Source organism: Pogonomyrmex barbatus, unplaced genomic scaffold (assembly GCF_055798465.1).
Source record: "Pogonomyrmex barbatus isolate J1 unplaced genomic scaffold, ASM5579846v1 scaffold1, whole genome shotgun sequence".
Lineage (NCBI taxonomy): Eukaryota > Metazoa > Arthropoda > Insecta > Hymenoptera > Formicidae > Pogonomyrmex > Pogonomyrmex barbatus.
This window is the reverse complement of record NW_028297098.1, coordinates 8,579,313-8,602,144: the sequence shown is the minus strand read 5'-3', so window position 1 is coordinate 8,602,144 and position 22,832 is coordinate 8,579,313. Positions and strand designations below refer to the sequence as shown.

Below are 22,832 nucleotides of genomic sequence, written 5' to 3'. Positions count from 1 at the left end.
ATTATCACAATTTCAGTAAAAAAATTTACTAGGATCAATTACATATAAATTGCCTATAATTCATATATTGATTTTTTATCATATTTATTTTTTTTCTTCACAATATTCTTTATTAAGATTTTTTATTTGAATTTATTAAAAAATTATGTTGAGTATATTATGCTAAATACTTATCATAATATGTATCATAGTGCTACAATTGAACTATTCTTAAATTTTTTAACTGCTCGTTCGGCAGGTCTTATGCAGAGTTCTCTTCCAAATGCTTTTAGTATTATATCATTGTCCAGATGAATATTAATCTTGACCACATCCTTTGGTATCGCTAAAATTAAAATATTAATGATACAGAAAAGCCTATAAAAGCAGTATATGTTATATATGAGTATATGTTATATAGATTACAAAAAAAAGGACTTTTACCAATACTTACTTCGAATAATATTGTCTGTTCCACAAACCCTAAAGGTATTCTTTGTATCTTGTATAACGATTCCTCTAACTCCTATCAAACTAGGGCATCTTGATTGATTAATTGAAATTCTAGCACCATGAAAATCAGCTTTCATCAATTGTAGATTTATATTTTCCCAATATGGATCATTAGAATTTTTTGGTATGTTCATAAATGATTCAACACCAAGCATTTGTTGCATGTATTGTAGCCACAGTCGATTTAAGGGTAGAAGATCAGAATATTTCATCTGATTCTTGTTGCCAACTCTGCTCAAACCAAATTGCAATCTCTTCCTGGCAGAAAAGAATTTTCTTTCCACTTTCTGCTTATGTTTTACTTTGAACTTGCTAAATATGTAAGTCTGAAAATTTCCATAATCCCTTAACTATATATGGATGATTATTCTTTTCTCGTTATATACCTTTCGTAACTCATCTTGAATAGCTTTATGATCGGACGATGGCAATAAGTTTTGCAAGAAATTAATGACATACTGCTGAGTATTCTCGCAGATCTTAATATGACCAGTCAGACTTTTGGGAAGTGGTATACACAATTCTGGAAGGTAACTCTTATTAAAACAAGAATGAAAAATCATTAATACTGCTATAAACTAATATTTACTCGCATAATCCGACATGGTTTATGAATTTATGAAATTACGATGTTTGTTGATAAGAATATCTTTCACATTTGATATTATCAATGCACTATTAAATAACAAACATAACTGAATTCTGCCATAACTAGAACTACGTTTTAAATTTTCAAAAGATACGAAATGATGATATGACAAAAAATATCCGCATAACAACACGCCATATTGTTACAGTCGATTAATCGTTCTCGATTAGCTAACAAGAATGTGGCGTAATCGATTGAATTTGTCTGTCATTCGATCTCGGAAACTCTGTAGAACGCCATCATTTCGGACCGATGTAAACCGACCTCGCCCGAGGCCGAGCCGAACGTAGCCGAATGGGACCAACTGTAATTGCGGCAAGTGGAGAGTGGAGAGTGGTGATCCGAGGGATACGTTAAATATGGCGGAGGCCGTTGTGGACGGGACTCCGATGTCTCGGTTTTTTTGTCACAAATGCAGTATCGAAATCGAGCGTCTATTGCCGGTAAGTATCCCATTATGTCCGCCGTCGCGATCGGTCGTTGATCCGCGACGGATGGCATGGAATTGACGCAGCGAAACGTTCGTCTCGTAGTAACTGTCACCTTGTCATGTGCAGAAATTCCGTCGCTCTCTCTCTCTTCGTCTCCCTCTCCCCCCTCCCTCCAGAACCTTTGGCAGCGATGTTTGCCTCGGTTTTCCATGCCAAGTAACGATTATCGACGGCATTGCTCGTTGTCTCCCTCGCGATTTTGCTGCCACAACAAATCTCTATCTTCTAATCTTTATTACAACGATTATCATACGGGTTGGGCCATGTATGCGACGTGTACCTCTCCCGAATGATCTTTTAGAGAGCATGTGACGCACATTTCTTTGCGTGATCGTTCCCGAATGAGTCTTATCATTCGTGAGATAATGTATTTTGATTAATTATTTAGCTATTCCAAAATGTTCTTGTCTACACAATCTGATTGCATAAGAATATTTGTCCAAATAATTCAACAGTTCTTTTTGTTACTAAGCACATAAATATATATCAGTTGCTCTTGTACTCTGTTACACTTTCTGTATCGCCTGGAATAAGACAAGCATACCTTTGTTTTAGAAAGAGAGAAAATTCACAAATTATTTTGTTTCTTTCTTGGTACACATGTGAAATATATTAATATATTACTACCTTATTTTACAATAATAATATTACTTAAAGATAAAAAGATAATGTAAGATATGTAATATACATATGCTTCATTTTTGTATATATTTGAACTTGTGAATGGTTAACTAAGCATGTTTGACAAGCATATCTGGATAATTAAATCTGGGATGAACTTTGCAAGCTAAATATTAATAATTTAATTTATATTTACCTAATTGACTTTTAATTAGAATTACAAATGTCCACGATGCTCAAGCGGTTTCATCGAAGAGCTAGAAAGTAGCAGCAATGAGGGTAGCTCAGGTACAGATATGAACAGTGAAGATCTGAGCGATGGAGATACCGACATTTTGTCCTACAATGTATATGTAAGTAAACCTGATATAAACTAAAAGTGACTGACAATTGCCCTTAGAAATGTATAATCATAAATATTATATCTGTTTAATACAGGGTTCTTCAAATCGCCCTGATCGTGAACGTGAGATAATAGAGATGATGGGACTCTCTATTATGGGACTCTCGAATACATATTCCAATCAACAATCAAATACCAATCAACCACCAGGAACTAGAAGCTATGCTATGCTTGGGAGTAGAAGAAGAGCTAATTTGTCCCGTGGCCTTCCTGAAGGGCGTCGTTCCAACAGGTATTTTTCTCATATGTAACTATTGCGTGAACTATTGATATTACGTACAAAATGCAATTCTCAAAGATTACTAGATAATTGATGGATTTATTTGTTTGATTTTATTAAATTTGATAAATGATACATCTGATATTCCCTCTTTTCCCTCCTTTGTTTTTGATAAATGCAAATTGTTGTGTCGACCAATTTCAATAATATCTTTTGTGTATATGGTACTTGTGGAAAATTTGTAAAATAATAGTTTGACTTTTTTATTCAAAGTAGCAGTCGTAGAAGACAAGAGACGACAAGCCTACAGATGCCTATAGAGAATTTCATACAAGATTTTATCTTCAATCTCTCAGGAGCAGCGAGTCTTAGCAATTCTGTTGGACAGGATGCCCAACCATCTGTGTAAGTTCTTTTACATGTATCATCGCTTGTAATATTAAGTCATAGGATAGGTTAAATAGACTAAAATAAAGATAAATTGTAAAATACATAGTGATATCACATAGTTTTATCACAACTTTTTTTTTGTATTTTCTCATTAAATTTTGTGTAATTGTTTTTACATTTTTTTTATTTTGCTTGTTTTTTTTCTTTATCTCATATGTGCAAATTGTCATCATTTTAATATGTTTTCTCAACAGTGATGGCAACAGTAAACATTCAAAAAATTCATCCATCCATGGGGGTACAAGTCATTAATAATTTTATTTAATCTTTAGTATTACTAAAATAAAACAAAATAATATAGATTCAATGTTAGACTGTTCTTGGGAAATCCTGGAGATTATGTTTGGGGTCGTGATGGATTAGATGCTATTGTTACCCAATTGTTGAATCAAATGGATGGAACTGGACCACCACCTTTAACCCGCAACCAAATCGATGAAATACCTACGACTACTATAACACAAAGTCAAGTTGGTTAGTATTTCTTTGACATACAAAGTGTTTGATATCGTTTTGGTATAAACTGAATAGAAAAATTTTTTACTATTTTGTAATTTTCGCGATAGTTAATGAGTTAATTATTAAAAAGAGCCTGAAAATCCGCCTGATCTATCGGCATATGCAAACGCATGACAAGATATGACTACCTAGTGGCAATAACCACGCACGAACGGCACATGATAAACAACTTTTCGCGCCTAGCAACCTCGATCACAAAAATCGCAAAATGATAAAGAACTTTTCTACTCAGTTTAACCTGCTCCATCTGTCTATAAGAAGTGTTCCGATCGAGACATTCTGTATGATAATATTTGAGATATCTATATACTTTAATTGTCTTTTAAAATCTTTATCAATTTAAGAAGCAGTGCACATGAATAATTCAAACAATTTGAATAAAGGAAAAATGAAAAGAAAATCAGAGTTTTTTCATCTAGAAATTCATTTTTATATCTAGAAATATATATTTATTTCCACAACAATTGCATATTTGACTTATATTATCTAGATTCTGACTTATGTTATGAAGTATTATCATCATTACTTTTTTAAATAATCGAAAATAATCTCTTCTTTTTCTTTATGCAGATTGCAAATTACAATGTTCAGTTTGCTGGGAAGACTTTAAACTATCAGAACCTGTTAGACAGTTGCCATGCCAGCATGTCTATCATGCACCATGTATTGTACCCTGGTTGGAATTAGTAAGTTGAAAAACTTTAAATTTTATCGTTTACAGGCGCAACCCAATTAATTTTTTTTTATTTCGTTTTTTATTTTTTTAGCATGGAACTTGTCCCATTTGCAGACAAAATTTGGGAGACCAAAATCAGGCTGAGGCGAATCAAGATACTGCAGCCAACATAACTGGATCGGCTTTAGCCGGATCCAGTTTTGCTGCTTTATTCAGGCAAGTGTGACAATGAATATATTTGTTGTAAAATTTTATATTTTTAAACTGGAAACATTTAATGCATGTAACAAAATAGAATATTAGTAGAATTATTATAGAAGAGTCTATTAAATGATATTGTATGCTTGGTTTCTAATTTTTTCTTTTGTTTTCTATTTATAAAAACAATAATATTCATAAATATTTTGAATACGTCATTATAATTCGCGATATAGGGCAGCAAACGAAGCAAACCGAACAGGACAGCCAATTAGCCGAACATCATCTACTTCATCATCTACTTCAACAGAGTAGTTCCAGCACTTGTTTAAGTGAGATTTGAGAGTGATATTTTTCTTTCAATTATCCAATTTCGTAATTTAACCGAATATGTATCTATTTTTAACATATTGATACACCTCTTATGGCACTTGTTTGCCTTTAGTAAGGCATATATCTCTTTACAGATAAAATGTGTCAACTACAAAATTTGAACACTGTCACTCAATAGATTGATAATTATCTCAATATAAAGTTCAAAGAACTGTTTTGTTTCATATTCAGCAAATTATATCGGCCGAAATAGCAAAATCATAGATCAAATCATTACATTTGTCTCCGTCTGTTGCGTCATTATAAAATTCAATATATTAGAACAATTACACAGGCGCCCTTCCCTCTACACACACACACACACACACACACACACACACACACAGGATAATATGCTACAACTTCTAACGTCATTTGAGTATTTACAAGAACCAGATTAAATGACTTGATATGTGCCAGACATTGACAAATTATACGCGTGATTAAATCCTAAAGCAGAAAGGGGCTTTTACTTTTAGTTTCAATAAAATAGAAAAAAGAAACCTACATCTTCAAAGATGTTTATGCTTGGAAACTTTTATTTTAATAACTCGTTAATTACGAGTTAATAACGAGTTAATTTAAATGAACTCTAAACAGATTGACAGATTTTCTATTATTTACGTCAAAATATAATTTTTACTTCATCGCCGAAGCTCAGTGAAATCAGTACGCATAAATTTTACAATCTGATTTATACGAATGGAAAAAATTCATAGCTCGAAGTCAACAATACATCCAAATGATAAGTATAATGTCGGAAATATTCCAAAAAAGCTTTATCGAAAATGGAAATATTGCTTTCTGCACGATTATATGTATTTGGAAATAGAACATATCAAATTCAACAAAAAATTAATAAAATTAATATGAAACATCTGCATATAGAAATTTTGTTTCTTTTTTTTCTGTAAATATTTTGAAATAATTGTAAACCGGAAGTATTGATGATCGCACAAATTGTTTCGTTTTGAAATTCAACTGATCTATCTGATTGTCATAATGATTGTCATAATGTGTTTATTGAAGTACTCCACTTCTCAACTATCTGAGGCTCGACGAATAAAGACGCGTGAGTGTATAACAAATTCGCTTTGTTCAATTTTCTCGATGTGTAACAACTGCTTGACTAACGCACGAGTACGTTGTTGACTCTCATAAAATTGATTTTTACAATGCAACTGCGTATGAATAAATCGCATTCGCAACAGAATTACGCAGCATATTTACAGTACACATTTTTACAGTAAAGATATTTCAAAGAATATGCGCACTCGTGGAGATAAATTCTTGCATTCGCAACTGTGTAGTTTGCAGCAATCGACGATATTGTATAAACATAAAATATAGCGTAAAGGATATGATTAGAAATTCTAATATCTAAATTCTTCCGGTCGATACATTATCGCACATATAATTGAAACAGATCTACTTTTGCGCTATTTATACATATGCGAGTAAGCGTTCTATTAACATGCGTTCATATAACAGAAAAAATATCGTGTTATGCTATTGAACGTCTATTTAAAAACTTTACATTATAATTGCTTTACATTATAATTCTGTTATCTGTTTTCTTGTTCGCAATGATAAAACATTGTTTTAAGAAAATATAATATTAAAATAAAAAGAGAGAATTGGATTTTATATACGCAAGGTTATCGTTGAGTTTCGTATTTAATGAGCAAAGCTCAAAGCAAGAGTGCCAAGATATGCATAAAAAATGATTACGATTTATTCCTAATATATGTACTTTTATTTTAAATAATTATTTTTGTGCACTTTTGTCGGAACTTTATAAATGAGACTTGCAAATTTTGTAATATTTAAAATACAATTTTTTTGCTATCGAATATGTTTGAAAGTTCAGGATTGGATTATTTTAAAATTACTTCGCTCATATATGATGGAAAATGACAAAGAAATATCTGTCACGGTGTTATATTACGTTTGATACTAACAATTGATTTGATTGCAGAATGGCTATACAAATGTAATTAATGATACTAATGTAATGAAAGGATGAGTATCATCATTTCTAACATAGCGACGTTTAACATAGTGTTTGACACGACATGATTTCAGGAGAAATGTATTTTTTTTTTTTTTAAGCACTAGCATATTCTTTTTACTTCCTAATACTTTTCAATGTGTCAACGATAAGCAGCGATATTTGTGTTTATTATATAAAATGAAATAATTTTTTGTTCGTTATATATGTATAATATAAAGATACAGAATTTAATGATGTTTATACATGCTTTTTAGCAGATAATAGTCTGTAAATTTATTAGTAGAGAATATTATGGGATATATTTATTCGTCAATAAAGAGAGAGATCTAATATAATGTAAGATACAAACATTGTTTTTCTCCAACATTTTTATTAATATTTTACATCGAAAAAAATGGCAAACGCGAGTCTGTCAAAATATATAATGTATTTTCGTTTCTAAACTTTGATAAGTTTGTTTTTGTGTCGATAAAAATTCAATAAAAATAAAAAATATAATACAAAGTATAAAATATTTGAATAGTGAAGAGTACGAAGTCTGACATAATGGTGGAAACGATAAAATTTTGGTTTCAAAAAAATTGCAGTATTTCCATATGTCTTAAATTTCGTACGTTTCATCATACACGCGACGTGGAATGCTATATATTCCATGTTATTTAAATTTAAAATTTATATTCCGTTTGTGTCAGCATTATTATAATTGTTGCCAGATTGCTCTTACATTCGTATTGTTTGCAATATATACAAAGACCAATTTAAATTGAAGCAAAAGTCCTCTAATATAAAAACTTATGTTTATCACTCTTATGTTTATAACTCGCATGTGATGTGTTACAAAATGGTTGTCCGGTTTAAAAAATATCTGGATAAATTAAATGGGAAGCTAAATATCTCTCTGAATCCTTATAATATCAAAAGATGTTTACAAGTGTAAAACTTTCTTGTGCAAAATTGTATACATTGATTTACACTATATACATACGTAACCGCAATAAAAAAATAGATTGTATGTTACAAGTTGTGATTATATCTAAAAACTCTTCACCATACTTATATAGAACAGACAGGTCAATCGCGTTTGACCATGTAGCATTAATTTCAATAGTCTGTAGTTTGTATTAACACAGCACTTATATATTACACACATAACAATATTAATACAAAATTTTAATTTTTACATGCTAAAACGTGTTTAATATTTACTGATTTTTTTCCTCTTCAGAAATCATTTTCTGAGACAAATTTATCATAAAATTTATTAGAATACTGTCTGACTGATTGCGATCCAATGTTACTTCAAAACTTTTATTCATTTGTTACGTGATTCGTTGATTCAGTTTTCAGATTTTCAATTTGCTCTGATATAACAATATCCGATTGGTCAGTTTCTTTGTGCAGAGCAATAATAATTTTTTGCTCGGTGGAAGACTGGCTGTCGGAAGAGCCTTCCTGCGTTGAGGTGGCAGCTTCCTACAATTCAATATTCACTGTCGCATCGTATATGATGCTTTTTGATTTAATGACACTTACCGTACTTCGTATCTTCGTGTGTGTTTTAATATGTTTCGTTAGATGATCCGATCGCATAAATTTCTTTGTGCACTCCGGACATTGGAAACGTTTTTCACCAGTATGAGTTCTACGATGCCTTTGAAGTTCATCAGATCTAGTAAACTTTTTACCGCAAAATATCCAAGTGCAGACAAAAGGTCGTTCGCCAGTATGCCAGCGTAAATGAGCACGTAAATGACTCGTTTTTCCATATACTTTATTACATCCAGCGATATGACATACGTGTTGCCGTTTTCTAGTTATATCTCTATTTCTATAGAGAAATATGTAATTATTTTTCATTAGTTACAAATAATTCATGCTTGGTATGAGAAGAATTGTCACTTACCTGTCTCCGTCGCCGCAATTAGGACATGTACACGCGACTCTTCGACGATGCTGCTTATTAGAATCATTAGTATCATTATTGGAGACGTTATTGATCGTTTGATTCGATATTTGATGTTGATGAGATACAGGTGTAGCTGATGTTGTCAAAGTTCCATGTGACTGAAGAGTTTGAAGAATTTGCCATTTGGTAGGATCATTCGAGTCAAGTTGCACAGTTGGCGTAGTCGCAACAATAGGTGCAGCCGCGGTAGCGGGCAATGTTTGAACAGTAGCCGGCTGCAATGCGCTAGCAGGTATCACTTGTACATTTCCCAAGCCTGGGATATTTTGCACAGGTATCGATTGTAAAAAACCGTTAGCCGTGTTCATCCCAGTAGTTGGTTGAATCTGCATTATACTTCCGTTACTCACGTTTCTCATCATATTACCTTGCTGCGCAGTTAAATTTGCTAATGCAGATGCTGGAATAAGTGTTAACTGTTGTCCTTGTGCTCCTGTATAAAGGAAAATGAATTATTTCTAAATTAATTATAACGGAGAAATATGTGTTAAAAAGATTGTTGAAATGATATAATTATGTATACACGCACGCACGCACGCACGCACGCACGCACGCACGCACGCACGCACGCACGCACGCACGCACGCACGCACGCACGCACGCACGCACGCACGTACGCACGCACGCACGCACGCACGCACGCACGCACGCACGCACGCGCGCGCGCGCAATTGGTGTGTGTATACATCAATAGATGTATGCACAACATAAAAATCGATACATTTTACCTGTAATCGTAATAGGTTGTACTGTAGGTTGGGTCGATTGTGTAGCGGGGATATGTATTACTTGCCCACTAGTTAATTGACTGGCATCGATATTAGTTACTTTGATGTCACCCTCTACTGTTTCAGGCGGTCTTGTTAAAGTAGATAATGTTTGCACATCGATCTTTTGGCCATCTTTAGTCGTAATTACGTTGCTTCCCGTTATATTTCTTCCTAACGTACCTATACCAAGTACCTAAAACACGCATATTATGTTAGAATAACTGTATCATTAATATATTAGTATTTGAAAATTTGGAAATGTATTACTTGAACATTGCTAGGCGTTGCAACTGTTGTGCTCCAAGTCGCTACTGTTGATGATGGAGCAGATGATTGTTGTATTTGCTGCTGTTGCTGTTGCGGCTGCTGCTGTTGTTGTTGAGATGGTTGTTGTATTACCTGTTGCACCACTTGTTGTACTTGTTGCTGTTGCTGCACTTGAGCTTGAGCAACTTGTTGTTGCTGTTGCACTGATTGTACCACTTGCTGTTGGGTTTGTTGTTGGACGACTTGCTGTTGTGCTTGCTGTGCAACTTGCGTTACTTGCTGACTCTATAATAAATATTAAAATGTTTATTTAACAAAATTACAGAGATAGTAATCATTGTAATTTTGTTAAATGTTAAATTTTAATGTTTTATATTGACCTGAAGATTTTGTAACTGAGGTAAACTAGCAATTTGCACTTGCTGAATCTGACCACTCGGTGTAATTATCTGTGCCACTTGAGGTATTTGCTAGAATTAAAACAATTATCTTATATATTTTACCGTTACTACGATATTCATTATAACTTACTTGCATAATTTGGGGTATCATTTGCGTCGTAGGCATATTGAAAACACTAGACAGAGATTGTACAGGAAGATGTACAGTTTGATAAACAGTTTGTCCATTGTTATTGGTAGCGACTGGTAATTGCACAGGTACTGCTTGCTGAACATGTTGCATAGGAAATTGGAGCGGTCTTACTTGAACGCTTTGACCTGTATCATATACAGAGAAAGAGAGGGAGGAGGGAAGAGAGAAAGAAAGGGGGGGAATACTCAATTATTTTACTTGAATACTAAAATTTTTTAGGTATATATAATAATTAGAAAAATTCGATTATGAAAATGTATATATTATATACAAAACGATTTTTATAAAATAGAGCGAGCATGTAATAGCAATTGCAATAAAATACCTGTTGGTAATTGAACTGTTTGTCCTGTGATATTTTGTATAATAGAGGTGGGAAAGACGTTCGGTGTTCTTATGAGATTAACTGGCTGCGGTGTGATAATAGTTTGACCGTTTGCTAATTGAACCTGCTGGCCTGTGAGTTGCATCTGCTGACCATTCGTAGTAGCAAATTGCATTGTTGGTTGTGCCTGATGATGGCCACCCGTTGCGGACATCGCAGAGGATGGAATGAACAAAGCTTCCTGACCATCTATATTAACAGTCTGCATTTGTGGGATTACACTATAGCTGAGCTGTTGTTGCGTTTGTTGTTGAGCCTGCTGTTGTTGCTGAGACTGCTGTTGACTTTGTTGCTGCTGCTGTTGTTGCTGCTGCTGCTGCTGCTGCTGCTGTTGATGAATAGCCGCTTGTGCCTGAGCACTGCTAATAATCTGAGCACCCTACAAAATAAATATACTTACAAATTAAAACCCAGTAAACAAATAAAATATTTGTAGTACACAATATTTTTAATACAATAAACTATGATAGTATATTCGTTTTATATACCTGTAAAAATTGATGAGGTAGTGATTGGACAGAAATTGTTTGCGCTCTTTGCTGATCGTGTTGTGATTGTTGAGCTTGTAAAGGCACAAAATTTTGCAGGGTAATAACTTGTGGTTGCTGTTGCTGAGCTTGTTGAACATCTTGTTGTTGCTGCAATTGCTGTAATACATTGGCGCTTAAAAAACGAATCTGTGGTTGGGCAGTTTGCTGCTGTTGCTCTAACTGTTGTTGATCTGCTTCATCTTGCTGCTGTTGTTGTTGAGTTTGCAATGGATCATGTTCATCAATCTCATCCTATAAATAATTATGCTGTTTGTTTGATCATTCTGCATACTTTTTCTATTTCTAATATGGTAAAATTCACATTATATAATGAACTTGTAGAAAATTTTGTAAGATATTAAGAATTAAAATGTAACATAATGAGCATTCTTACTTGTGAAAGATTCCTTCCATCTATACTTCGTTTCATGGTGATTGCGTTTTATGATGCATACAATTTATAACAACGAATCTCTTGTCATTTCATATCGAGTGTACTTATTTCTATATTGTAATAATGTATAAGTACGTCAGTAATTTTCTTACTGCAAGCTTATGTTGTTCTAGACATTCCTACAAAGAAATATAATTTTTATAAGATTGTCTATTGACAATCTAAATATAAAGTAGCGTGTATTAGAAAATTAAAGCAACTCTAATTAAGAAAATAATTTAACAAGGGATAAATTCCAAGTAAAATATATGTTAAATATACGTTAAAAACAATGAAATTTCCAATTTAAGGATTTAAAGAGAGTAATTTTTTGACTCGAAGGAGTCACAGCTCGCAGACTCTTGAACACGTTACATCTAGAGGACAGCAACGTGCGCGTAAAAAGCGAAGTGTTCTCTCTCTCTCTCTCTCCTTCTTTCTCTCGCCCCAATAAGGGAACAAAGAAGGCCGTCGCGAGCAACGAGTATCCTCCTCGAGAACCCGACCGAGGACCGCCTCCTTACGCCCCTGCTTACCCACCGCCCCACCCGATTCACATCGAAGCACGCGCACCAACACAACGACAAAGTGAGCGCCCGTCGTCACACCGCCCACTCGACTGTCTGCCGCTCGTTTGCGCTCTTGCGGCGGCGCCCGTGATAACAGGGAAGGCAGACTTGTAATGTCCAGCCTCCACCCACCTTGCATACGGGAGACTCCACCTAACGTGGAAACAAACACGTGGTGTTGTCCTTGCGGAAGCTACACTACGGCAAACTATTATATCAAGCCAGGACGCCAGGTGCCAAGTTACACCGACATCACTATTACTATTGACACGTCGTCGCGTCACTCACGCTGCTAATCCGATAAATACCATCAGTAACGAATATACACGAGACCATGCGTCGTAGCACGTTTCGGTTACGAAATAAAATGCGTTCGCTTACAAAGAACTGATTTGACACGAGTAATAATAATCGACGGAGCCATTCCGTTCATAATTCATCAATGAAAATGGCACGTGTAATCGTAACGAAATGATTCACGCGATAGTTCAGTCCCAACGCGATTACCTCGCTCGTCTTCGCTCCTGCGGGCCGCTCGCGCGCGCGCGCGCGCGTACACACGCATACATCCGCACGTGCTACGCGACGCCGCGTTCGTCACCGTAGCTGCGCGTCCGCGCACTTTTGTCGTAGCAATTATTCTGTAGTCCCTGTAGCTTACTTCACGTAGTTCGATTTATAGATCGAGCGATTACGCGGGATATTATCGGGCTTTCGAATCGACTTCAACTTTGATTCGGATTCGGATTTTGCGTGCTGGTATTTAACGTTTCTACAGATATATCGTTGCCACCGCGTCATCGAATTACAGGACGCGCACGGTATTGCTGCCGAGCGACAAAACGAATCTGACAGAGAGGCACTTGACAAACGCAAGATTCATTTAACCGAGAATCAACTGACACGTGACACGCGTGATCTACGCCCACCGCACGCGTCCCCGTTTATCGTCTATCCGCACTTGGGGAAACGGCACAAACGAACACTCACAAATATCGCCTTAACGGGGGCTAAGTTGGAGAGTGCGAGTGCACCTACTCACGAACACGGGGCCAATGGGCGGTTCGTGAAACAACAACATGGCAACGTCGCCGTACAGTTGCCACGATGGCACGGGTTCGTCGATTGGTTGACCAAGGTTCGCGCGACTGATCGCTGTCGTCGCCGGCCAATCAAGCTCGGCGGCAGCTGGCTGGGGCGTCATTCGGCAGGGGCGTACGCGGGAACGTTTTGGCGGACGCCCATCCTATTAAAGGGGGCTAAATCACGCGCACCTCCTACTTTCTCTAGTTTTCCACTTCCTCCCACCTTTCCCCTAGCGATGCAAACCGCAAATGATAACTCGTGTAGAGCACGTGCTCCGAATTGTATAAATGTGATGATTTTCATCAAGATTCTTTGGCAAAAATGTTAATAACGTTCACGAATTAAAGCATTTCTTTTTTCCAGGTAAACTATGTTACGAAAGAAGAAAACGGTTCTTCAAGCGAAGTTTCTTTGTTTTGTTGAACGAATTATAATTTCCCCTATAGAAATCCTGTAGTTTCAATCTTCTTGAATTATTTAAAATTTCAAAATCTAAACATTTCTATGTTTTTCTCACTAAATTCTTTTCCTTGATAATCAATAATGATAAAGGTATTAGGAAATTTTTGGAGTCATATGCTGTCTTAAATACATAGACTGGTGAATACTGACAAGTTGCAACATAACTTGTAGCATGTTATCAATATCAGACAATTGGAAAAATAGTATTACAAATTACTGTTTACTGCCAGCTTTATTAATATAAGATGATGAGATAAATTACAAGTTAATATGCTTGTATCATGTTATAGTAATAAATTATAGATGATCACTCATATGATTTATCTTATAATTTGTACAATTTCACAGTAGTGTTAGATAACAACACTTGGAATAATAGTATCTCAATAATTATCCATGTTATTATCGGTTCATTCCAAATCGAATGTTCAAAAATTTCTTTAAAATGATATATTCGAAAATTTTCTATATACATATAATAACATTATTCACAATTCTTGACTCTTGTGGAAGATAAACGTAGCGAAAAAGAGAGCGATTACTCTGAATTAAATAATATACAATTATAATACTATATAAATACTATAAATATAGAGACAATTTAAAGATAAATGATAAATAAAGATCATAAAGCTCCAATATTATTATATCAAGTATACTCTATCAGTTAACAAGTATAAGAATAGAATACATATTAGACAGAATAGATATTTTTTACTATAGTTATGATGCATTAGTACTAGTTATACATACAGGGTATATAAAAAGTTCACCGGAACGACGAAATATAAGAAAACTAAGCTAATTTTAGGAAAAAGTGTTTCAGATAAAAGTTGTAAGGTTTTAAAAGATCTATATATATATATATATTTTTTTTTTTCTGATCTTATCAGTTTGATCTTGGGTGACATTGCCAAGGTCAGATCAAGGTCACATTGATTTTTTTAAATGGAACTCTCTATTTTTTATTACATATTCTTATAAATTACCTCGAGAGTTTCTTTCAAAATATTATGATAAAGTATTTTCTCATTAAGTACTTTCTGAGTTATGAGGTTTGAATTTGATTGCAATTTGACATAAAATATAAGATATCTAATAAACTATTCATTTTTTAGCAATTATATCTTAATATTTATATACATAAAATAATGAGATGAATCAATTTGTGTAAAGAAAATGCATAAAAAATGCATTGCTGTTTAAAAAAAATGGAAATTTGCAATATATAATGATGTATCTTTTTTGAAAAATAGCTATGTATTTTTTTTACACCAATTGATTCATCTCATTATTCTGTGCATAAAAATATTAAAATTGCCAAAATATTAAAGTTGCCAAAAAATGAATAGTTTACGAAATATTTTATATCAAATCTTATGTCAAATTGCATATCAAATTCAAGCTTCATAATTTAGAAAATAATTAATGAAAAAATACTTAATTATATTTTGAAAAGCTCTCGAGGTATAATATAAGAATATGCAATAAAAACTAGAATTCCATTTAAAAAACTCGATGTAACTTTGACTAGCGACAACACTCAAGATTAAACTGATATCAATACATAGATCTTCTGAAACCTTATAACTTTTATCTAAAATACTTTTTCCTAAAATGCTTAGTTTTCGAGATATTTCGTCGTCCTGGTACTTTTTATACACTTTGTATACAAACAGGAAGAATGCAGTCACTTCATTTTGTACATAATAATATTGCTGTTACATACAAATAATACAGTGTCAAACTATGAAAAGAAAGAATTTTGAGGACAAACTCAAAATTTTTTGCTTGCAATTGTAAAACTTCAGTTATCGATAAAAATCTAATGTATGTGCAAAACGATATAAATTATTCGATATGAAATGTTTGTAAATTAATATATTTTGTTAGATATTATTCGCGATAATTTCATTTCGTATATGTTTGATTCTTTTGTCATTTTTAATCGAATAAATTGATATCCTTTAATAAATATGAAAGATTAAAGGAGGATGTTCATTTTCCATTAGAGTTTGATCCCCGGCGTTACACGGTAAATAAAACTTATATCGTTAAAAAGATGTGATCTAGTAAAGTATGAATATCAAAGTCCGAACGCAACATTTTTGATAGAAGTACCATTTCCAGCTCTCTAAAGTTCATTATCAAAAGTGCCTATATGTGTATATATGCCCATATGTGCATGGAAAACATATATACTGACATATTTGCATCTCCTGAATACGATGCAATCATTGGTGCATTTATATCTCTAAGAATCGAGTCATTGACATTTCCATAAACATTAATCACTTTGCTCGCGAAGTCATCTACTAGTGGTGACGACGAACAATTGGGGAATTATTGATCCAACTAAAACTTCCTTTTCGGTCGAACATCAACTAAATTGCATCGTATTCAGAAGATGCAAATATACAGCACGCACGCACACGCGCACACACACTTTCCATGCACCTATGAACGTGTATGGGTATATATGGGCACTTCCGGAAATGAGGGTCAGAAGTGGAACTTGTACCAAAAATATTGAGTTCGGACTTTAATATACATATTCTACTAGGTCACACCTTTTTAGCGATATATAGTTTATCATGTAACGCTAGGAGAAAGGATGACCAAAATGATCATCCTTCTTTGTCAAATCAAATATGAAATTAAAATATTCCAAAGTTTCATAGCATAAGGATGAATCTCTTTACAGTCCTCCACCTGATCTCTCGACGCTTATTTGTTTTTTAAGCATTTCCTTTTCGTGCTGCGCTTCCTCCATTTCAGCCATCCGCGCGAAACGTGAATACGCCACATGACCAGACTTTATAGCTGACATCATCTATATATAAAAATGATACACATTTATATAAAAATATAGTTAGAGATAATATGATGCAAACTGATATGTTAAAGAAATATTCAAAAAAACAATAAGATAATTTTTGTCATAATGACTCATGCGATGTAAATGTAAAACAGAATGCAATAAATCGTTAATTATTCAATAGAATTAATTAGTCAATTAATCAATAGACTTATCGGAAATTAAATCGGGAATTAAAACGATTATTATCGGAAATTAATGTTACACATAATTGTGTTAAAGAAGCAAAAATATTATTTTTAAATGTTTCACTGTAATGGATAACAAAGAATAAAAGAAGAGAAAGCATAAGAAAAGAAATCCGACTGTGACTGTGTGCATGATGCGCAATGTCACAGACCTGAAGATATTCATCCAATTCAACTTGACCGTTCATATTGGTGTCGATTTCGCGTAGAATTTCATGAAGTTCTTCACCCGGTACTTCTTTATCTCCAAAGAGCTGTGAAGAAAAAGAATCTATGTTAAGTATATGTTTGATGATTTACCTGTAAATAGTCTTGTAATTCCATTTGGCCATTGTAAGTGAGATCAATTTCATTCAATAAACTGTGCATCTCGTCCTGGTTCATTCTTATATCTAATACCTGCATATTGGCGATTAATAGATATAGACAACAATCAGAAAATAAAAACGATAAAAAGTGTCATGGAAAGATAAAATCGAAATTCCTAAGCAAACCTTTAATCCTCGCCTAATGTCATTGATAGACACGTATCCCTTCTTGTCCTTGTCTATAATACCGAAGCGTTTAATGTAGAGTTGAATTTCTTCTTTAGTGAGATTGATAGGAATTTTGTCACGGGAAGCACGGTTCACCATCTGACCCATCTCTTGAGCAAGAAACTCACTGGCTTCTCGATATTGCTTTTTTTTCTCCTCCGCCGACCAATGCAATTCCTCGGCCATGATATCTATAATGACTGGTAATGCTTCTTGAGCCGCCTGAACATTAAGGAAAGCGAGTCGCAATCGTCGCGCGATCATATCGATCGCAGTTCTAGCGTATTCTCGCACACCATAACGTATCTGAAATATACATTCATGTTTTACTTTAAAGATCGTAAGTTAATGTGTAAAATAAATGTCGATATTGACTGATTGAAGTTTTAACGATTCTTGAAGAGATAATTACTTCAGCGTCAATGTACGGAAATTCCGGATGAATTTTTTTTCCAATAATCGGCCATCGTTTTCCTGTAAGAGAAGCCATTTTAGCTACGGCAAATGCACGATCTCCATAGCTCTTGGATAAATGTTGTGCAACTTCGCATTCTAATCCGAAATCCTGCACCAATCTAATGTACATTGTCGGGCTCCAGCCCTGAGCACCTTCTAGAAGAAAGCCGTCGGTCTGGCAAGGTCTTTCTGGTTGTAAGTCACAAGCTTTAAACAAACGAGTTATTTTTATAAGTAAAAATAATACAAGAGCAAGAATATATAGAATGTGAAAAGAAGTTACTTATAAAGTTACTTATAAGCATATATGAATTTTTGATAATTATTGGTTTTCTTAACATACCTTTTATAGCTGCGTCAATGGTTTCCTGAGCCATCGCTCGATAAGTTGTCCATTTGCCACCTGCTATTGTGATGAGATTCGTAGGACTAACGTGTACAATGTGATTTCTGGCGAGCGACTGCGTGTTCGGTTTATTCGGATCCGAAACGAGCGGCCTGATACCGCTCCAGGCGGAAAGAACGTCTCCACGGCGCACCTCGACATCTGGATTCAGGTAGTTTTTCACTTCTTGCAAGATGAACATAATCTCGTCCTCCGTGGGCCGAGGATTATGAGTTACTTCACAAGGCAAATCGGTCGTTCCTGCGATTGTTTGCTTTTGCCATGGTAAAAAGAAAATTACTCGGCCATCACTCGTTGCTGGATCAAGTAGACCCATCTGATCGGGACTAAAAATAACATAAAAAAGCATTAATTACAAAGAATTAAAAATAATATGCTATCAATGCCAGCAATATATTCTTTTTACATTTTTACCTGTAATATCCTGGCAATACTATATGAACGCCAGAAGATGGAGAGCAGATTGATTGGACGTTTTGATCGTCCATCTTTCTGATGTGATCTGTGAAGGGGCCAGTCGCGTTGATTATTGCCTTAGCCTTTACATCCCATTCCTCCCCCGTAAGTTCATCTTTAAGATGAGCTCCTATAAGAACTCGCTTGCCATCCTTTTCGGACAAAAAAATATTTTTATAAAACATTTTCATATCTTTACAAATAACTGTGATACTTACTCTATCGAGACCTTTCAATAAATTGACTACTTTAACATGATTTACAACTGTCGCCCCATGTCTCGAAGCTGTTAGAGCGATTGCCAAATTCATTCTAGCATCATCTTGCTGACCTGTATCATGCCAAATTTATTTACCAACGGATGCCAACAGATATAGATATATTTGACTGTGTAAAAATTATAGAAGAAAAAGAGAGAGCAAGGTTAGTACCGTCGTAATAGACAATAGCTCCTGTCAGTTTATCACCTTTCAACATTGGAAAAAGTTCCAGAGCGTTTGATTTACTCAAATAATACGAAGATTTGACTGTTTTGCTACCTGCTACTAAATCATACATCTTAATTCCAAACCAGTAATAAGGAATCTGCCACCATCTAATGAAAATAGTAAAAATATACATGAAAAAGAATGTGTACAATATCAAAGATCACGCTTTATTAGTGTATAAACATACGTATAAACTGGCAGCATAATGGGCAATGGATGCGCCAGATGCGGTGCGCTTTCCAACATCGATGCGCGTTCGTGAAGCGCCTCTTTCACCATTCTGTATTGTTCGACGTCCAATTGCATAATCGCTTTTTGTAGGTATCGTACACCACCATGAATTAATTTTGTGCTTCGAGATGAGGTGCCAGATGCAAAATCGTCAGCTTCGACCAATGCGGTTTTCAGACCTTTGGAAAAAGAAAACGGCAATATAGAGCTTTGTTCGAGCAAATAAGCAATCCTTGAATGTGATCGTACCTCGTGTGCAAGCGTCCAGAGCACATCCTGCACCTGTTGCACCACCTCCGATTATCAGCACATCATAGTCTTGTGATTTTAAAGTCTTTACTTGATCCTCTCGTGTCGGCAAAGTCCTTCGAGGTGGTCTTGGTTTCCCTTTATCAGCATATACCTATAATCAAGGCACAAATGCATATAAGTATGCAATTAATCACAGATGCAATCTACTAAACAAGAAATATATTGTATTATATTGTGTGTGTGTGTGTGTGTGTGTGTGTGTGTGTGTGTGCGCGTGTGTGTGTGTGGTTAGTAACAAAAGTGGACATTCATGTGGGATTTCAAAAGGTTTTTGCAACTTAGATAGTTATCGTATACCATATATCGTTTATTGTATACCGTATCTGACAAAAGGAAGTATGAAGTAAGAGTACCGGCACCCACAGCACTTGCTCCAGCTATAAACAATCTAAGTGATGCCATCATCTGTCACTGGTTTCTTGATTTCTTCAAGAAAACCTGGAATTAAGAAAAGCATAATGATGTAATTATATGAAATATATAAATATCTATAAAATATCAATATAATAAATATCAATATAATATCAATATAAAAAATCAATATATACTTAATATATAATATAAATGGAAGAAAAGAAACTAGTAAATCTGAATAAATTAACAATCTTCTAAAGAAATGTGAATTAAAGTATTATTAAATGCTTGTTACATAATTTCTTTCAATCAAAGTATAAAGAACTAATAAAAGAATATGTTTAACTAGATCTTTTAATTCCAATAATACTTTAAATGATGAACTAAAAGATATAATAAACGAAAAGGACATAAACCGGGATGCTTCGTATGCACGCTGCGCATTCAACACAATCTATAAATAAATTTAAAGATTGTGCATTGTATCGTGAAATGTCCATGAGACAAGGCTGAGATTCGTTATTATAATTATTACTAGCACAGCGAGCAGTGATCCGCCCGACGACCTTGATAAGAACCTGAAACATGTGGGATTATGTAAGTGACAATCGGCATTACATGCGAATACGATAAAACTCAGTGTAATCATGTAATCGTCTCGTGCATCAAAGATTAGGATATCGACTGTCGGTCATTGTCTGGCGGAATACTATATTAATCTTTAAATCTCTGTCTAGCGTGAATCATTGCTCAATCACAAACTTAAAAAAATAAAAAAAAAAAAGAAAAATCATCAGTATGATTCATAATCATACGACATTGCTACAAAAGTCTCTTCATATGTATAAAATCGATGGGAATCAAATTCGCCGGTATCGAGCTCAGTCCTTGACATCCTTGACACGGCGGGAGACATAAAACTGCCTTGAAACACACGCACATAATAACATGAGAACACAATGTCGAAGATAACGGCGCGGAGTGTCGCAAGATTGTGGCTAAAATAGCGCAAAGCTCGCGGGCGTACGCCCTTGCCAAGTGCTTCGAAATGACATTCACGCATTACGCGTAATGCATTATTTATTACGCGTTATTTAATCTTGAGATTCCTTGCGATTTAGCGTCGTCTCAGGACCTTTGATTGAATAAATGAGTCAGCCACCAGTCGGATTCACTCACGAGGAGAATCGCTCGCCAAGACGTCCGGAACAAGTGTCACGCCTTTAATGAATGATATTTGATGATTTTCTGTCCCAAGAAAACAATCAGAAAATCGGAATCCTTCAATTCTGAAGCCGGTCTTTCTATGAGCGATATACTACGAATTAAAAAGACAAGACTCTCGCTCACATTGAACAATTTAACACTAGGATTTTACGAGGTGCATATCTTCCAATAGCTTCCAAAATTTGTCTCGATAACAAACAATCACGACCGATGGCCGATGTCAACTGAGCGAGCGCTGAACCAGAGCTGCTAGATTGAGTTTACAGCATGCCACACAAGCAAGCAACCCGTGTACGTGTGATCGCGTCTAGTCGCGCCACTTCGACTAGTGTGGCTAGTGTGGCTAGTGTCGAGCGGAGTTAAATGCAACAGAGAGTCAGTAGTACCAGAGAGGAATCCGAGAGTGGTTATACCGGCCTTTTTTGTGAGACCATAGAAATCGCCGTACACTACTGCCATCAACGTCTATAATTGAATCGTGGAACTACAAATCACATCTATTTTGCGACACTACCGATAAAATCATGTCTCGTGAAATAGATGCGGTGTGAGTCCATGCTACATCGACAATTTTAGATGAGAATGTATATATAATTATATATATATATTTACGTTCGCGTAATTTTTCTTTTATTATAAATTAAAGTTAGTATTGATTAACATTGACATAAATATATACATTCATCAACATATTAATTTTTTATGTAATTTCTTATTACATGTAGGCGATTTTTTTCTTCAAAGTTGACTTAACTTCCTATATAAGAAAAAAATGCGAAAATTATCCTTTTAATTATTTTTCATCTTCGCATTACTATTATATTATAACTATTATATTATAAACAAAAATTTTACAAAAGAAAGAAACTAATATGAACTAATATCCCCGCGAGAAATATTAATGGAATCGACGTCGAATTGACATCGAATCGATGATTTTCTTTTATTATAGACTAAAGTATTGATTAACATTAACAAAAATATATACATTTATCAATGTATTAATTTTTTATATATTTATATACATGTAACATATAAAAAAGATTTTCTCCGAATAAAAACATTGTTCATATAAGAACATATACAGGGTATCCCCAAAAAAATGGCCAAGCGGTCATATGCAGGTAGAGCAG

General features: G+C 34.5%; 4 protein-coding genes across 16 annotated transcripts; 1 reads left to right on the top strand and 3 right to left on the bottom strand.

Annotated features, from left to right (window-relative positions):
• Positions 1-67: 67 nt before the first annotated feature.
• On the bottom strand, positions 68-1,318 carry Pop4 (ribonuclease P/MRP subunit POP4). 2 transcript variants are annotated; one of them, XM_011638451.2, is made up of 4 exons: positions 1,082-1,318; positions 879-1,015; positions 434-818; positions 68-325 (listed from the first exon to the last, which is right to left on the bottom strand). In XM_011638451.2, the coding sequence occupies exons 1-4, from the start codon at positions 1,095-1,097 to the stop codon at positions 186-188; spliced, it is 678 nt and encodes a 225-aa protein (XP_011636753.2). In that variant the 5' UTR covers positions 1,098-1,318; the 3' UTR covers positions 68-185. The 2 variants fall into 2 exon arrangements, with proteins under 2 accessions (XP_011636753.2, XP_011636754.2); XM_011638452.2 differs by lacking the exon at positions 1,082-1,318 and having other exon boundaries at positions 434-837.
• Positions 1,319-1,347: 29 nt separating this feature from the next.
• Iru (E3 ubiquitin-protein ligase Iruka) lies at positions 1,348-7,453 on the top strand. Of its 4 annotated transcripts, none has more exons than XM_011638456.3 (8): positions 1,348-1,584; positions 2,469-2,606; positions 2,692-2,888; positions 3,153-3,281; positions 3,640-3,800; positions 4,416-4,531; positions 4,613-4,737; positions 4,956-7,453. In XM_011638456.3, the coding sequence occupies exons 1-8, from the start codon at positions 1,501-1,503 to the stop codon at positions 5,032-5,034; spliced, it is 1,029 nt and encodes a 342-aa protein (XP_011636758.1). In that variant the 5' UTR covers positions 1,348-1,500; the 3' UTR covers positions 5,035-7,453. The 4 variants fall into 4 exon arrangements, with proteins under 4 accessions (XP_011636758.1, XP_011636756.1, XP_011636757.1 ...); XM_011638454.3 differs by having other exon boundaries at positions 3,628-3,800; XM_011638455.3 differs by having other exon boundaries at positions 3,150-3,281.
• A 543-nt stretch (positions 7,454-7,996) lies between these two features.
• LOC105426979 (uncharacterized) lies at positions 7,997-13,687 on the bottom strand. Its single transcript, XM_089081838.1, has 10 exons — positions 12,012-13,687; positions 11,576-11,869; positions 11,028-11,466; positions 10,640-10,827; positions 10,489-10,578; positions 10,109-10,393; positions 9,800-10,034; positions 9,009-9,504; positions 8,639-8,933; positions 7,997-8,578 (listed from the first exon to the last, which is right to left on the bottom strand). The coding sequence occupies exons 1-10, from the start codon at positions 12,045-12,047 to the stop codon at positions 8,414-8,416; spliced, it is 2,523 nt and encodes an 840-aa protein (XP_088937964.1). The 5' UTR covers positions 12,048-13,687; the 3' UTR covers positions 7,997-8,413.
• Positions 13,688-14,380: 693 nt separating this feature from the next.
• On the bottom strand, positions 14,381-22,109 carry Gpo1 (glycerophosphate oxidase 1). Of its 9 annotated transcripts, none has more exons than XM_089081880.1 (12): positions 22,086-22,109; positions 20,437-20,556; positions 20,056-20,209; positions 19,763-19,985; positions 19,519-19,682; positions 19,306-19,418; positions 19,046-19,239; positions 18,569-18,957; positions 18,182-18,432; positions 17,728-18,075; positions 17,386-17,487; positions 14,381-17,000 (listed from the first exon to the last, which is right to left on the bottom strand). In XM_089081880.1, the coding sequence occupies exons 2-12, from the start codon at positions 20,521-20,523 to the stop codon at positions 16,866-16,868; spliced, it is 2,160 nt and encodes a 719-aa protein (XP_088938006.1). In that variant the 5' UTR covers positions 20,524-20,556; positions 22,086-22,109; the 3' UTR covers positions 14,381-16,865. The 9 variants fall into 9 exon arrangements, with proteins under 9 accessions (XP_088938006.1, XP_088938010.1, XP_088937971.1 ...); XM_089081884.1 differs by lacking the exons at positions 17,386-17,487; positions 22,086-22,109 and adding exons at positions 17,534-17,632; positions 20,889-22,048; XM_089081845.1 differs by lacking the exon at positions 22,086-22,109 and adding an exon at positions 20,889-22,044.
• Positions 22,110-22,832: the final 723 nt, after the last annotated feature.